Raw genomic sequence first — 18,324 nt, forward strand, 5'->3', positions numbered from 1 at the left:
TTAATAAATATGATATTGCCAGCCATTTTCCTAACATTAGTAAGTGTTTAAGTAGTAAAATATATATATTTACTTATTTATAGGCGTATATTTGCTTATTATACATAGTGATTATATTTCTGGATATTTTATTAATTTTGGGTTTGAATTTTTTCTTTTTTCCACTAAAACGACTTTAAAAGGTCCTAATTTCTACATGTATGTATAATAATTTTTTTTAACGCTTGTCCAAGCATTATTTACCAAAAAATAAAACTCGGTTTAATTTAATTTAATTAAGTTAAATTAATTTTTTCCCAACCAAACGACAGATTGATATCAATGGGTTCTGCTATAACTAACAGCTAGACTGTCGTCGAACTGTGGAAATACTTTTAATACTGTAAAACTATTTCGATTATGGAGAAACTTTCTAATAACAAAAGGGAGACTAATAGTTGAAATAGTTTTGCAGACATATATAAAAAGATACGTGGAAGGTAATATAGAAGAGAAGAAAGAGTGGTTAAAAGGAAAATCTAAATCGTGAAGAACAAGTTAGGTAAAATATAAATATTTGACAAAATACAGGGACGTCATCTACTATGTTAACTTTCAAGTTTTTTTTTACTTTTTTAATATGATCCTACACAGCTAACGATGTTGTGAAATGCATTTTTTTATTTTTGACACTGCGTAATAAAGATATTAAAATATATTCGTACTCTTGAGTGCACAGTAACGAATCAGAAAAGAAAATTAATACGCTGATGATCTTAGAAAAAATAGTGAACAGATTAAATTTATTGTTTAAGAAAGAAATACCGTCTGAAAATTAATAAGAATTAACAAGTATGACAGAATCAAAGGTAAAAAGGAATTGAAGTTAGGATATTGCATAAATTTTGTCTAAAAGCACATTTTCACAAGTTTTCATACCGAAGAAAGTTTTTAAAAATTAATTTAGATTAATTTAAACAAACATTTCTATAGTACAGTGCTCCGTAGAAGAGCCAATAAGTTAACTAAAGAGGAAAAGAATAGTTTTTTAAGGATTGTTATGGAAGCATGTTAAAATTTAAGCGTCCATATAAACTTCAAAAGTTTTAGAGGACTTTATTTACTTTTAAAAAGAGAAAAACTGAACTAGAGCCTTACAGATACATTACGTGAACAGCATCTTGATTAAAAAAACACCCATATATAAAATAAAAAGTTCTAGGAATTATTAAAAAGAAAAAAAAAACATAAATTTCCGTTAATAGGAAGAATTCTCTCTTTCTTTGATATCATAAGTGCTCAATGGGATTAAAATTCTTAAAATTGTATATTATACAAAGTTTAACGAGTAATAATCAGCTTGAGTTACAAATTTACTTTTTTTTTATATATTGTTTTTAATTCCATTTATCACCAGATAAATAATAATCCGTTATTATTCATTATTATTGTAATACGATTTACTTTTAAATCCTTACAATTTTTATTTTAAATTAAAGTTTAAACTAAAATAAATAAAATTTTTTATTACAAAAATTATGTGTTTTACCTGATTACGTAAAATAATTTTATTAATATGAAGATACGACTTATATGTAGTTATTAGGTCTAAATAACAAACTACACTTTCAGATATGCATTAATTTACTGAGGGGGCATGAATTCATTACGACTATAATAATTATTATTTTATCTATAGGATTATTTTAAAGTGGCCACAAAATAGATTCCACCAAGACGGAATAAATCATATGTCAGCTTGTGCACCATTAAACTACACACTATAAAATTTTATTAAAAAAAAAAAAAAAAAAATTGGGTTAATAATGGACTAAAAATACGTTTACGGCAAAATGCATACGGGAGTAATGTGGAGGTAGGTAGCTCGCGCTAGCAATTGCGTGGTTTTAAGAGAGGTATTTTGTTTAGGATTTAAAATGCTGCCTATTAAAGGAAAATATTAGATATTTTAAAAGGATAATTAAAAGCTTACAATTTTTCGTTCTTTAATTTTTTTATTGTATTCTTTCTTATTTCAAGGGGTTTGGGAAATTACTACACTTTTGCAAAATTTTTGCTACTAATTATAAATAGGAAAATTTTGATTTAAATAAAATTACGTTTCTTGAATTTTCGTAAATTTTATCGGGTGCAGTTCCTTATTCGAAGAAATGGATTGTACATATGTATAATCCAATTCTTTATATATTCTATGTATATATTCTGTATGTATATGTATATATTCTATGTATAATCCAATTCAATATTACCCTTATGTAATATTTCGCACCGATTAAAATCCAGCCCATAAAATGTGATTTTATAGAACTTTTCTAATATTAAAACTCTTACTTGTCTCATAAAGGAAAATCGTAAGTTCTTCCTTGTAAAAGCAAATGTTTAGTTGAAATTGTTCAAATGATAGGAAACTTGTAAAAAAGTAAATTTTAAATAAAATCTACCTTTAATGTTGAAACCACCTTTTTTGATACTTTACCGAAAGAATTTTCTACAACAGGCGAAACTCCAAGCCAACAAATTTTGAATGATAGTTAAATTATCTTCTTAATGTAAACAGTATTATAGTGACAGAAATGTTTTCTTATTCTATTTCTATTACTGATTAGAGTTTCCAAAATTTTAAGAATCGCTTCCTTGATCTTCTGACTGCAGTTTCCCTATTTATATTTACGTTTTTAAAAAAACACTCGCGTTCACTCACTATTTCGTAAGTATATATTTTACACCAAAGTGCATATGCAAGAGTTAATTAAATTAAATGTTACTATCAAACTGAATGAAAATAATTACGTTTTTTTGTAAACAATGCCAGAATTTCTTGGAACATTATAAACGGAAAACCATCGGAAACCATCTTTGTTATAAAACAATTGTGGTAATCTTCTCGCTGATTGGCTGTGACTAGTAGGCGGGCTCAGTTACGTAGGCAACAACGTGAAATATGCCATCGCCCATTACAACTGACATTATACTTTATGATATAAATATAATCAAAAAATATAATATTAGATAGAAATAATGATCTCAGAAAAAAATTACTCGAAAATAACCTGTTTTTACAGGTGCTATAAACGTATTTGAAACAAAACAATGATTAACCGTAAATTTGTCCGTCAGGGCCGCCTGACTAATTTCGGCAATGTTCCTAATGTTACGGCGTAATGAAATATACATTACTGATGTCATTTAATGCTGTAGTATTTAAACGGTTGAAATTTATCTGTCATGTTATATTATTATTTCTAACACAGGTATTCAGAAAAAATGTGTGTAGAATTTATTCGTCTAAAATTTTCAGTTCTTATTTCTTGAATAAATTAGAATTTTGGTAACAGATTTAATTTCTTTACTCTTTCATAAATATTTTTTTAATACAAATTTTACATGCATTTTTAAATGATAGTTTTATCCCTATTTTGTGTAGGATATAGCTGCAAAGTTGTAGATTAAATGTTGAAACGATAAGCTGCTGGCACATGATATTTTAATTTCTTGCTGGTTTGTTGCAAAATTCTTCACATCTATAATAGGTACAACATTTAATCCAAACGTTTGACTTACAATTTGCTTTATAATTGTTTACTATCAATTTAATAAACAATGGCTTCTTGAGGAAGTAATGGATTTGCAGTTTTGTTTTCATTGTTACAAGTACAAATAGAAATCTTGTTCGCAATCTTACGCCCATTCTCTCATAATCCCCATCCCTTACACTTATATTGGTTTATGAAAATGAATTTCAATTTGTGTGCATTTGCTTACAGGTCCAAGTATCAGTCTAGAACCATAGCACATTGTATGGAAAGAGATGTACAAAGTTCTAAGAAGAAATATTACTAACATTGTAACCAAAACGTTAGATATGTAGGTGTGGTTTGGTTATAGCTACAGCTGGTTGTTATATAGATAAATATTGTTACCATTTCAAATTTATTATATTGATGCTGATTAATTTGATAAAAACTGGAAACCACTAGAAGTGTGTACCACCAAACAGGATTAACTGACGTAAGAAAGATCATTTTCTTAATCAAAAGAAAATTATTGACAACATTTTTTTCCAATAAATTTGCTATAATCATTTGGATAATGAGATTATTAAGAACTAAAAATAAAACACTGAAAAAAATATAAAATAAATTTTTATGTTTTTCTATTTCATTTTCTAACATGTTTAAAAATTAATTTAAAATTAATTAATATGTAATACAATAGTATTACATACAATACAATAGTATTATCATATCAAATAATAATTTGATATGATTAGAGTATATTTATATACTTTATGTAATAATATGTACCTGAATTATAAGTTCTGGTATTGATATCTGGTTTCTTAAGGCATCTCTCATGAGTTCTGAAAAAAAAACATAATCAATATTTTATTTTATTTTCAAATTTTATCACACAATGAAATTTTTTATAAAGAATGTTTTTATGGAAAACATCTGTTTTGTTTTACAACTTTTATTATGGTTGCATTAGAGAAATCATGTGGCAGTAGAATCGTAAATAACAATTTTGTAGAGTTTTTGCTAGCTCTTATAAAAAACAAGGGTTTTAAAAAGAATATTATTCATCGAAGTATTTCATTAAAAAGGAAAAATAAACACACCTGGTTATGATTACGTTCTAGCAGATATGTGAATAGGTACTGTAGAATTATTGGAAAACTTAATCTTTTACGCACAAATTAAAGGCAATTGTAATGAAAAAATTATCAATAATTGTAGCTCAAATAATATCTCACTCACAACTTACTCTTTTAGGAAAGTTTTATTGTCGTAAACTGACTCATGAGAACCATTACTCAAGACTCATTAACTAATAACGCATGTAATTTATTTGCTGTAACCACAGTACTATATTGGATATTAGGAAGACTACGGCCACGCGGTACCCTAACCCCTTCCCGGACACACGTGTGTCTGGATGCTTTATTAATTATTTTTATGTAACAATTCCACTCCTTACTACTTCAAACATCAAGGCGATATCCTCTCCAAAACCGCGACCACGAAATTAAATCCCATTGTATGTTCCTTACCTCTTTTTACCTTTCAAGCTTTCAAGAAAGAAGAAGAAAGAACGAACCAAGCAGCCACCAGCCGTAAACCGAAGAAAGAAGAAACTTACATTTTTCCCGGTTCCGCCCTTCCGGGCCACGGGACTTCCTAAGGTTAGTGGCGTGAAATTCGATTACTGCCAACTCATGGAAAGTGCAGGCCAAAGAAGAAAGAAGTCAACAAAAGAAAGAAGACCCACAACGCGACTCACCGCCACGGACTAGAGTCCGGTAGAAGAGCCAAGCAGAGAAACAGTGCGAAGGACAGCCAAAAAAGAAGATGATCTACAACCCTCTTACTCACCATCCTGAAAACTTACAATTTAATTCAGTCAGCCATGCGACTTCCTCCGCAGAAGGGGGCGCATTGATCCCTCCAAATGACTAGGGCTCCGGTAGGTGTATTCCTGCTAGCCCATAAGGTGCTAGTACCGAAAAGACTTCAGCCGGTGGACTGAAGGGGAATCACGCCTGGAGTACGAGGCTCAAAAGCTTAGTCTTCCATGGTCAGACCCAGTAAATAAATTTCACGCTGCTCCATACGGATAGGAACGAATATTACCAAATCCGTCCATAAATAAAACTAAAAATTTATAACCACCACTAAATAACCCATGAAACATGCCCGATAATAGAAAGATACAGCAGCAAGGGACATTGTCCAGGCTCTGCGATCTGTAGGGAGAAATATTGAAACTCCCGCCAGTCTTGCGTTTCGTTCCTACAAATATAATAACTTCTACCTTATTTAAATTAAAACTATCAGTATTATAACATCCAGCAACAGTCTCCAACGATCCTACTACAGAAAAATGATCAAATAGTTGTTTCTAAGACATATCCACTGGGCTTAAAAAATCATGATTCCTTATAAAAATATAATCAATACTTGTATACTCTATGATTATAGTTGGTCTGTTAATAAAGAACATGTAAGCAAAACCAGCTATAATAATTAAATACGAGTACTCAACAGTTTTTGAATCATTCCACAATAAATTAATATTAATATCGCCACACAGAATGAGTGAGTACTTTAATAAAAAATCTGATGTGGACAACGCATGACTTCCTTGTTCGCCTATTAAATTACATTTACACATTTTTTTTTTTTTAATGAAAAGTACATAAAATTTTATTTTATTAAAAACTTCCGATATTTTTTCTTTGTTATTGAAATATTATTGATGGTAAAAATTATTTACGATAAGAGGTTAATAAATCAATCAATATATTTAAATTAAAAAAAAATTAAAAAAAAGGAGATGAAAGTCTGATTCGAACCGATGTGCCTTTCCCTAAGATCCAAATATTTCATTAATAAAAATTTTATTTAGCTATAACTCTGGAACCAATGAAAATAAGTACTATTTATCATTTATCATTGAAAAGCTCTCAATGAGGGCTTATACTACAGTTAAGCAAAAATCCAGAATCCAAATTTGTTTGGTATTTGGGCTTTTTTGAACACTTTTGGCTCAGTCGATTTCAATCAAAAGGGGAGGTGCACAACTAGATGATACAACAGTCCTAAATCCAAAATTTCAACATCCTACGGCTAATCGTTTTGAGTTATGTGAGATACATAAGCACATATGTACGTACGTACAGACGTCACGCCGAAACTAGTCAAAATGGTTTCAGGGATGATCAAAATTGATATTTCCGTTGAAATCTGAAAACCGAAATTTTTCGCAACCACAATACTTCCTTTACTTCGTATAAGGGAGTAAAATTGATGCTCTTTAAAATTTCTATTACCATGCGTCGCCAAAAAGTTATCGTTTTTCTTTCTATATCATTAAATCTAGCCAACCACTCTTTAGCAAATCTAGAAACAAAACTAACTACGATAACGAGGTCTATCCTTATTTTTAGTAGTATTAATTCTATGAGTAGTGGTAATGACTCCATTAATGCTATTGGTGATATTTAAACATTTAACAGTATCCTTCAGTAAATCTGAGATGTGTTCATTTTTAGATAGTCCCATGAATTTCTAAATTATTTGAACTGCTATACTGTTGAAGCTCCATAACCTGTATTTTAAGCTTAGTAATTTTCAAGTTTTCCTTTTTTATTTTACAATACTCATTTTGAAATTTATTTATCTTTACGGTAAATTTATCAATTTTATAAAAAAAAAAAGATCAACAAACTTACGAAGCTTACTAACACCATGGTTGGTCGGCATAATCTCGTTTTTAATAACTTATAATTCAAAAGTAAGAATTTCTCCAACCTCCATTAATCTAAACTCAATAAACTCTCTAAACTCAATGGTTAGTTCCGTCATTTTTGAGGAAGAAATAAATAAATTCCTTACAGTGCATACATTTCCACTTTTTACGATTTTTTTTACTTAATTTTTAAAATTTGCTTCACTAAACCAGAACATTAAAACAAGATTTCTATTTACAAATCGAATAAATTATTGCGTTATTTGTGTCATATGAAATTGCACATGTACAATTACACTTAAAGATTTAAAAAATGTAACGTAATAAGTAAAACAGAAAACAGAACAAACTTATCTAAAAAAAAATCTCACTCACGAGACGACTCAATTTTAAATGATATAATTTTTTTTTTATTTCATTTTATTCATTACTATTTTAAATGGTATTTTTCGTTTAACATAAAGAATTATTGACTAGATTTTAATAAAAATCAGAATTTAAAATTTTTTATTAAAAAAAAATAATTATAAGTGTGTCTAAGGTGATAGCTTAGCTTGTAATTTATTGTCATAAAAATTATAAAAAGAAAATATTAAAGCATTTATAATTTGTACCAAATGTTGTATAAAAAATTTATTAAAATCTAGGACGACTTTTCCATCTTCTAAAGGTAAAAATTGTTTTTTTTTTTTGCATTTTCTTGCTTAGTTCTATAAAAATCATTTTATATATAAAGCCGAAAGTTTGTTTTTTTGTCTTTCTGTTTGTTTGTTTGTTTGTTTACGCGAGAACCAACCGACCGATTTGCACGATACAGTCGTGTTATCTCAAGGAAGGTTTTAAGCCACATACCAAGGTCCTAATCCCCTTGGGGGTGAAGTTGGGAATTAAAGATATCCATTAAAGAAAATACAATTCTCCTATTTCATTATTATATTTCTGTCCCCATGGAAACAGAAATAAGTTATGAATTTTTCATCGTCCAAGGCGTATGTACTTTAGTTATCATAGTTACTACTATTCTGCTTTGTGTAATTTAGTTTTTTTTTCAGGTTTCTATAAAGCCTTAATACTTGAGTTGATTTTTTTCAGTATTATTCTCACAACCATAAGGGTAATGAACATTCCGGGGGACCAGGGAGCGAAGTCCTCTGGCTGGAGGGGTATGGCAAGCGAAGCGAGTTCTTCTGCGGTCCTGGAGTAGGCCCAGAGAACCCCTAGATCGGTCAGGGATTTACCTGGGTCCCGAGGTCCAGAGGCGAAGCTCCTTGCTAGACAGTCCGACGAGCGAAGCGAGTCCCGAGCGGTTAGTTTACGAATAAAATTATGATAAATTAAAACCGTAAAGTTTTCAAAAAATATGATTGATATGATAATTTAAAAAAATAGTAATGTTTAAAATATATTTTATAGATTTTAATATAAATCTATAAGTATATTTATATTTGTTAATTAAATAAAATATGCATTAACGCAACCACGTAAGCATTATTGTTTTTTCCAGCCAATAAGCTGTAGAAGTATGTTATATTGATTTCTACAATTGTAGTATTCATGAACAGCTGATAACCAATGTTTTAATCAATGATTTATTTATAGTTTGTTTTCAATATTACATTCAATTAATTATTTGATTATGATGTAAAAATTTTACTTTTATTCTTTGCAATAAAATATTTCATTTTATTTAAAAAATAATATAAAACCTTTACGAGATCGTAATTTTTATACGATCCTAAGACAGGGTTTAGTATTGTGTTTTCTATTTCCTTCTAACATTAGAAATACTGTTAGTATAATTTACGTTGGTCAGTGAATGATGTGACAAATAGAACTGTAGTTTTAGGAAGTTTTTATTGTTGCGCAGCGATGTAAATTTCATACAGTTAAAATTTGTTAACGACTGATACAGAAAACATCGATTAAACGAATAAGCGATTTGTATCATTAAGGAATGAGGTTTATCATTTTATTTTACGTACGGTGCCAGATTTTAACGGGAATTCGTTGGCAATTTGTAGCGGTACAATCTACATAATTATATCAATTATAGTCTTACCATTCCATTAAACAGCAGTATATACCTACATGGTTTATATATATATATATATATATATATATATATATATATATATATATATATATATATATATATATAATCGTGTATAATTAAGATAACATTATTAATAATATAATTAATATATATGTAGAGTGATTCACGAAGAATGTAATAAACTTTCAGGAGATGTTCTACTGTAAAATAAAGAAGAAAGTTCATATAAACACGGGTTCGGAAACGTTTCGCGAGTGTCGGCTGGTGAAAGATTCTGTCTTGATTTCTGCGCCTTCAATAAAATTAAGCTAAACTGAAATTCTTGCGACATAAATTAAGGGGTAAATTTAGTTGTTTTATGTGAAATAAGACCTAAAAAATTGAAAAGAATAGGTCCCAGAACTGTCTTTTACCAGTTTTTAAGAATCCTGGGTAAAATACAAAAGATTGAAGTCGAAAATACACTATTTCATGTTTAGCAGAATAACTTAGTTAAATGGTTAATAAAACCTATAAACGTTTTAAACAAAACACAAAACTCGTAGAGGATTTGATTCTAAGTAAAATGGTTTGAATAAAGTCCACAGAAAAGTATGAATTTCGAAATTCATCAATGTGACAGATTTTGAGTAGGTATTAAAGGAAACAAAATTTCAATATTACAAAAGAAAAGAATTAAATATTTTAGGATAATAACAGATACAAAACACAAACTGTAAAATCAACTTATAAACAATTAAAAAAAGTGTTGAAAATGTCCTACACCACAATGGATACAGCACTCTGCCAGCAAACAATGTTTCTGGAGACTTTGCGTTTTTCAACAGGGTTGCTTTGTATTAGTTGTACCGCACTGAGAATTCTGGTAACTAACTCCGTTCTTGTATTACACCTTTGTTCATATACTAATGATTTTTAAGTGGCCCCACAGGTAATAGTACAGAGGTGTTAAATCTGGCAATCTTGGAGGCCAGTCGATAGGTCCGCCACGTTCAATCCACTTGTTTAAAAAAGTCGCATGTTTAAATGCTAGAGAATGTGTGGAGTTGCCCTAAGGTGCTGGAAAATCATCTGCCTTCTTGTTATTGGAGGAACACCTTCTAATAGACCTAGCAAATTATTATTCAAAATGTTTATGAATGAGATACCCGAGACATTCTCAATGAAAATAAATGGTTCCAATAATTTGTTGCCTTCACGCACCCAAACGTTTACGTGGAACCTGTGGTAGTACCCAGTTTCGACAGCGCATGGATTTTTTGACTACATATGTAACTGCTTTTTGAATAAAAATTCCATTTTGATTAGATGTGGCTTCATTGATAAACAAAATAGAATCTACGTTGTTAATATTGCCTAGAATCCAATGACAAGAGTTTAAATGTACAGGAAGATCTCTAGGAAATAAATTTTATAATTTTTGCAGATTAAAAGGATGGAGTTTGTTTTTTGGAAGGACTCACCACACCTTTGTGTTAAACTATGGCGGTAAGAAATTCTTTTAGAACTGGTTAGTATTGCCAACTTATGAAATAAATTATTTCAAACAAATTTAGAAAAATTAATTTTTAATTCTTTTTAAGTATGTCTAATAAATTATTTTATTAAAGTGTTGATTTATTTGATCTTTCATGTTTTTAAATCGTTTATTTTTCTAAAACATTTATTATTTTTTTAATATTGAACAATTTTTTTCTTTTGATACCTCTCTTTTTTAACCAAAGTACACCAGTATCCACGATCTAGTATTCAAATCCGTATAAAAGTAAATGACTTTACTAGGATTTGAACCTCATAACTATCGACTTCGAAATCAATTGATTTTCAATGACGAGTTCTCCACTAGATCAATTTGGTGGGTTTTCGTTTGATTCTTAGTTAAAAACTGCGTCATTTTGATTTTTTATTTATTTCAACTTTGAAATTCTTACGTTTTTATTTAGTTTTTGTAGTATTTATTTACACAATTCTACTCAGAACCAAGTTCTCCACGAGTTTTGTTTAAAACGTTTTCGTATTTATTACCCGTTTAACAAAGTCATTTTACGCCAAACATAAAATAATCTATTTTTCGACTTCAGTCTTTGCCTTTTACTCTGGATTTCTTAAAAACGACTAAAATACAGTTTTGGAAGCTATTTTTTTTTTTTCAATTTTTCAGGTCAAATTTTATAAAAAATCACAAAATTTACCCGTTAATTTAGGTTCCAAGAATTTCTGCTTTAATTTTACCAAAGGGGTAGAAATACGGGCGAAATCTTTCCCCAGCCGACACTCACTAACGAAGCGTTTTCGGCCATATGTTTGTATGAACTTCTTCTTTGGTTGTTGTTTTTTTAGTCTTTACTCTTTAATTACCTCTACTTAGTAACCATTGTGTACTTAAAAGCAAGACGCATTATGTTATTTATAAATTGATTGTAAACTAAAAATTGACCTGTTAAGTATCCTTTGTTGTTATAGGAACATCACTCTCATAATCCTGTTTTCACTCTATATTGATTTTATTAGTATAACAAGTTTATTTCTTTGATCTTACTGCCAAATTAAAAAAAATATTCTAAATTTATACTTACGCGTACGAAGTATTAAATATGTTGGAAAAAAAAAGGTCGGAAGAAAGTGAGAAAACTCAGTTTTACACATACACCCTAATATTATCTTATAAATGTATCATTCATTACCAGAAAGTAAAAAAATTAATGTAATTTAAAAATATGTGTGTATTTGTCTTTTTTTCCAACAAAAAAAGAGGGAAGGCACAATATGTTCTTAGTTATACATATTCAATAATCCGACAAATACATACCCATACTTCAAGTTAATAGTGTCACCATTTATGCTTTCTCTTTCAAAGTTGGACAGAACAATTACAAGTTTAGACCTATTGTTAGGTGTAAGTTACAAGTTAGCCAATAAGTAACGATAAACTGGAAGTTATATAACAGAACACTAAACTTAAATGTTATACCTCTAGGGCAACAGATCTTGACTCAAGGCATTGTTATCTTATAAAGCTGCTTATTATTGTACTAGCGAATGATTCATAAAACATTTTCTAAATTTTCTCGTTAAACTTTTGAAAAGATGCTTATTTTTAGGAAGTTGTAACTGACTGAGTTATGATAGGTCAGTAGTAAATAATTTTTAAACAAAATATTATTATATTTTTAGTTAAAATTTATAACTTAAGTTTGCTTTCATTTAAAAATAGGTTATGCTTTATTATATGAAGTGTAAAAAATGACAAAAACTTGGAAAAGGATAAGTGTGGCAAGAATACTGCGGAATAAAGATGGTGTCAGTTGAATAAAATTGTAGAAAAAAATGTAATAAAGAGAGAATTGCTATGAAAAATTGTTATAAAATAAGATGAGAATATTTTTCTGCTTTAAATGTTTAAAATTTGAATAAAAATTTTGTAATATCCCACTCTCTTGTCCATTAAAAATATGATTTCATTTAAATTTTTATTCTTTTTTAATTGACCGAGAACATTTTTGTAAAAAAAATTGACAATGAGTTTTAATTATATATATATATATAATGCTATACAGCACTAGAACTATACATAGAAAAAAAAGTGATTTATCAAGAAAACGTTTTTTCGTAACAAGTGTTATTTACCTACAACAAATACATACTCGTAAAGTTGTGTGACAATTGTTAAAGAAGCGTTTTATTTCCTTGCAATGTTTTAGTTACTGAAAACAATTGCGCGTTACTTAAAAACTGAAAGAAAAATTCAGTGAAAATCTAAAGTGGCTTTGTTTACATCAAATATCTAGATTATTTTGACTTGTATCGGTTTTACTGTTTGCACGGATTACGCACGGGAAAACCTGTTTTAACCTAATTCATCCTACTGAAATCTTGACAATGTATGCTATTTCTTCACATGAAATTTTATCATTGGGTTGTGCCATTTTGATGAAAAATACAGTTTTGGAATTGGAATTTAATCGTTAAAGTTAGTTATAAATAAAACAAAAAATTGAACTCTCACATCTCTTTTAGCAAAAATATTTTTATTTAGAAACTCAGAATTTGTTGTAATTTTTACTAAAGATTTCAATAGGCAAAAATACTGTTCGACATAATCTTTTCTGCATTTTTTCTTTTTATTTCAAATGGGGAAGAGGGTTGCATCCACGTATTTGAATAATTGGTTTTTATATGGTTAATCTAACTCAGGATACATTTTGATACAAACTTTTAAACAATGAAAATTAAAACAAATAGAATTTCAAACAAAGTTCATAAAGATTTTTTTGAAATTTAAACGTAATTTTACTTCCATGTTACCAAAATTATTTATCTTTTATTTATTTTCTGAAGAAGAATTTTGTTAAACATTTTAGAGCAGAAGAGTTTAAGCAGGTATAATTTGAAAGAAATTTTGCAGCTTTTACCAAGAGTTCCCTTCGGGTAATAGATAAGATATGAACCAGGAGGAACAGATTATTAAGGTCTTGTATATATATTTACAGAATGTTTCTAAAATGGTGAGCTGGCTATACTTATTCGGATTCTACTTGTAAAACTAAACAAAAAATATCTTTAGGAAAAATGGCAATTTCTCCTTCGTTCCCCCCCTGTACACCATTTTGTTTATTTTTATACAAAAATTTATTTCTCAAGTCTGGATATACAAATCACATTAATATTTGATAAGCGTCTTTGTAATAAAGTTTTAAAATTAGCAAAAAATCAGGACTTAAATATCTTTCAAAATTATAAAATGGCGGCTATGTTTATTTTTCAATTCGTTATATCTCCGTAAATATTAGTTTTATGAAAATATACGTTATTATTAAAATATTAAACCCCTTTATTTTGAATAAAATGTCATTTTATTTTTTAAAATCTGTTAAAAAATAGCCAGCCGAGTTATGGCAGAAAATTGATGTAATTTTGTGTTTGTTTTCATGTCCTCCACTTTACTTTTCGATTAAATATTAATTGTTTTTATTTATTGTTAATTATAGTATTGTAAATTAATATCAAATTAAGCAATAATTTTCTCACAATAATTAGATCTAATAATTAAAAATATAAAACACCTACCTGTAATAATCTTACGTTAATTGTTGTAGATAATTAGGTATACTTTTATTTTAAATAAATAATTAACAATTGTTAAAAGTTTAAGAGATGTTGAAAGTGTCTACCATTAAAAATTACATAAGTAGAAGTCAAGAGGGTTAAGTCAGGTGATCAAGCACTGGTCCTCCGTGGCCTATCCATTTTTCATGGAAAGTTTCATGCAGGAAATGAAAAATTTTTCATAAAAAATAATTGCTTCATATAATAAAGCATAGTTTATCTGGAATTGCCAATTCCCTCTTAATTATAGAGGTAGGTCTTCCAAAAAATATGGAAGATTTTCGTCAGTCAAATGAGCAAGATAATTTTCTCCATTAAAATGATTTGGTAGAATGACAGGACCCAAAATATAGTGATTTAAAATACCTGTCCCCGTATGTTCAGGGAAAATCTTTGTTGATGGCTACTTTGGAAGATACCATGAGGATTGTTGCCACTCCAAATACGCTGGTTGTGGTAGTTTTGAACACCATTCCTGTTGAAAGAAACTTCATTTTTATTTTGTTAATATGATCAGCAGTAATAGTCGCTGTGTAAAATTATTCAAAATTGAAAAGTTAATATCAATTGTTTTATTATGTAATATTAAATTTTATTGTGAGAAGATTATTAGTCAATTTGATGCTAATTTACAATACTAGAATTAACAATAAATAAAAACAATTAATATTTAAACGAATTGAACGTAAAGTGGAGGACATGAAAACATACACAGAATTACATCAATTTTCTGCCATAACTCGGCCATTTGTTAACCGGTTTTAGAAAAATAAAATTTCATTTTGTTCAAAATAAAAGATTTAATATTTTAATAAAACTAATATTTATAGAGATATAACGGATTGAAACATAAAAATGGCCGCCATTTTGTAATTTTCGAAAGTATTTAAGTTCTGAACTTTTTATAATTTTAAAACTTTGTTACCGAGACGCTTACCAAATATTAATGGGATTCCTCTATCCAAACTTGAGATATAAATTTTTAAATAAAAATAACAAATTGGTGGACAGAGGGAACGAAGGAGAAATTGACATTTCTCCTAAGGATATTTTTTGTTTAGTTTTATAAGTAGAATCCGAGAAAGTATAGCCAGCCCACCATTTTAAAAACACTGTATGATTAAGTATATTATACGCAAAGGTCTACAGAAGATTTACCATAAAGCCTTATTTACATAAACAAACAACAAGGATATATCAAATTTGTGATAAAAATGGTAATTATAAAGTAAAAATTAAAATACTCGTATTTATAGAAAAACGAATATATGAAAAGAAAAAATTTCTATCTCTCTCTCCTTCTCTCTCTGTGTGTACGCGCGCGCGCGCTGTTTACAGGTTATTTCAGAAAGTTTCGCCCTCAAAAATCGTATGGTTTTTTCTTTCTTCTTTCTTTTTTTCAATAATAAAATGTATAATGAAATATTCAGTATTTTACTTTAAAATATTTGTTTTCTAATTAAAGAAATAAGACTGTAATATAAAATTAATTAAAAAATATTTTAAGAGAATTACAAAATAATAGGATATGAGGAATTTTTTATAAAAGAAAATTTACCTGTAATAATAATAATAATAATACAATTAATATAACTCACCAACAGGAAAGTCGTTAGGTTGCAACCAAGAGAAAAATTCCCCGAGATAGTCGAAAAGAAATGTTCCCTCAGAGAGATCCAACTGATCGACTTGCAAGGTATTTCCTTCTGGCACGTTTGCAAACTGTATGCTGACCTCAGGTATTGTAGAAAATGTATCCTTTTTTTGTTCTTTTTGAGCCGAAGCACGAATAGGAAGAATTCCTAAATCACAATCTGTACAAGATTCTGATAAATCACCAAATTTAAATCTCCTATCATCTTTCTTATCAAAATCTTTAAATTCATTTTCTATTAATTTATCATCAATTTTTGCTGTTATTTCACTTGTTGCTTTATAAAGAATTTTATTTTCATCTCTATTATTTCTTGTATAACTGTCCGAGTGTTCATAACTGTCATAAATTAATCTACTAGCTTTTATATCACTATCTGATTTTTTATTATTATCTATAATTTCATCATGTATGTATAAATTTGTTTCTTCTTTTAAGATTTTATTATCTGTAATATTCATAGTATCATAATGAAGATCCTTTTCATTCAGATTGTTTTTATTGTAATCCTTAATATGGGCAGTTGAATGAGAAATTTCAGTAGTTAAAGATAAATCAATTTTGTCAGGATATAAATTATCGGTTTTCTCGAAATTATCTTCATCAGTCATTTCTAATATTTTATTTTGAATTAATTCTGAATTTAAAAATGCTGTTTGTTCTTTTGAAACTTCACTAGAAACAATACTATCCAGCTTTTCCTCATTTTTACAACAGATTTCATCTTCATCATTTTTTAATGATGAAGATGGTTTTGTACTTATTTCGGTAGTTAATTCGATTTTATTAATTTCATTAGAATTTTGTGTTGTTAAAGATGCATCATGGTATTTTGGTGTAGTTACTTTAATGTTATTTTCGTCTTCCGATAAACACTGTTCTTTAACTACTGTAAGATGTTCAGCCGAGTCATTACAGTTATTTTCAACAGTTGTAATATTTTTAAATAGTAATAAAAATATTATTAATTTAATTAAAAAATTAATCGCATGAAAATTTGCCATTTAAAAAAATTTAAATACTCGTATAATTTTTAAATAGAATTCCTTTTTATAATTAGAAATATTATCATTTAATTTTTTATTTTAATTTTAAGAATAATTTGTTAAACATCATATTTTCTTTGAACATATACATAAACGTTACCAGCAAAATTTAAGAAAAAAAATATTCTTATGTATGCATATAAAATAGAAAATTAAGACACTCGATTTTATATGACTGTGAAATAAGTGGTTAAGTCGTACGTATTTGTAATTCAAATGAACCAGTTACATTTTCGTGGGTGCACAAACAAAACAGTTATACGAATTTAAGACGAAGTATAAAACGTGCTAATTAGTATATCACACTAAAATGAACACAATAATAAGCTTTCTAAAGTGAAGATACCGACTCAATCCGTACCGCACAACAACGCGAGCCTTGACTACAAAATCGTAAAAGTACTGTAAAGTATATAATAAGGGTTCAGATCCTTAGTTAAGCCTCTCTAGCTAACAGTGGTGGTATGGCTGTACACGGCGCCCCATTAACTTATACGGCTTCACTTTGCAACGCCCTCCTTCATCGTCGCCTCTTCTAACCGAACCGTCCAGTCACCCCTTTCCAAAACCACATTCTATCTCAGTTATTCTCAAAGTCGTTATAAATGAAGTTCCTTTTTTCTTTTAAAATAAAATTACTTTCTCCTTTGAAATTTCTGATTAAAATAGGATTTAAAAAAAATTAATGTATTTAAAAGAAAGTTCTGTTATACTTTCAAGAATTTCAATTTAAGTAGATTTATTTAAAAATTCGACAACATTCTTCTGAAATTCCTTCTTTGTATGTCCATATAGAAATAATATTATTTAAAATTAATGGTATTTTATTAGAAAAACTTTATTAAAAATATAAAAACAGCTGATTCTTACAAAAACAGTTAAAAATAATTTGTTATTGGCGCCCGTCTTTTGTAAACGGAAAATAATATTATAGTTTGTTGACAATAAATACTGCTACTGTAATAATTTATTTGAGGTTAACCATCGAAATAATTTTGTGATTAATTTTCAGTTAGTTGAGTGCGTGACGTGTTTGTTGGCTATTTTTCGAGTGACCATTGTTTTCATTATATGAATCATATTATGAATAGTGAGGGACCATATTTGTGATTAATCCGGTTTTTGGACTAATGAAAATTTAATAGCATTTAAAATAGCCCGAAAGGGCATAAATAACGGACATTTGGAGGTATCCGAACTACGTAATCTCAACCTAG

General features: G+C 28.4%; 1 protein-coding gene across 2 annotated transcripts in view; it reads right to left on the bottom strand.

The window, feature by feature from the left end:
• prom (prominin) overlaps positions 1-17,537 on the bottom strand; it is a 98,382-nt gene extending 80,845 nt beyond the window's left edge. Inside the window, exons 1-3 of one of the 2 annotated variants that reach the window (XM_075366281.1) lie at positions 16,006-16,025; positions 14,774-14,882; positions 4,305-4,360 (exon numbers count right to left, since the gene is read on the bottom strand). In XM_075366281.1, the coding sequence (XP_075222396.1) occupies positions 4,305-4,355 (51 nt within the window). In that variant the 5' untranslated portion in view covers positions 4,356-4,360; positions 14,774-14,882; positions 16,006-16,025. Of the gene's footprint in view, positions 1-4,304; positions 4,361-14,773; positions 14,883-16,005 lie in introns of both variants that reach the window. The other variant, XM_075366280.1, reaches the window with a different exon arrangement.
• Positions 17,538-18,324: the final 787 nt, after the last annotated feature.

This window comes from Lycorma delicatula, chromosome 5 (genome assembly GCF_047948215.1).
Source record: "Lycorma delicatula isolate Av1 chromosome 5, ASM4794821v1, whole genome shotgun sequence".
NCBI classification, from domain to species: domain Eukaryota; kingdom Metazoa; phylum Arthropoda; class Insecta; order Hemiptera; family Fulgoridae; genus Lycorma; species Lycorma delicatula.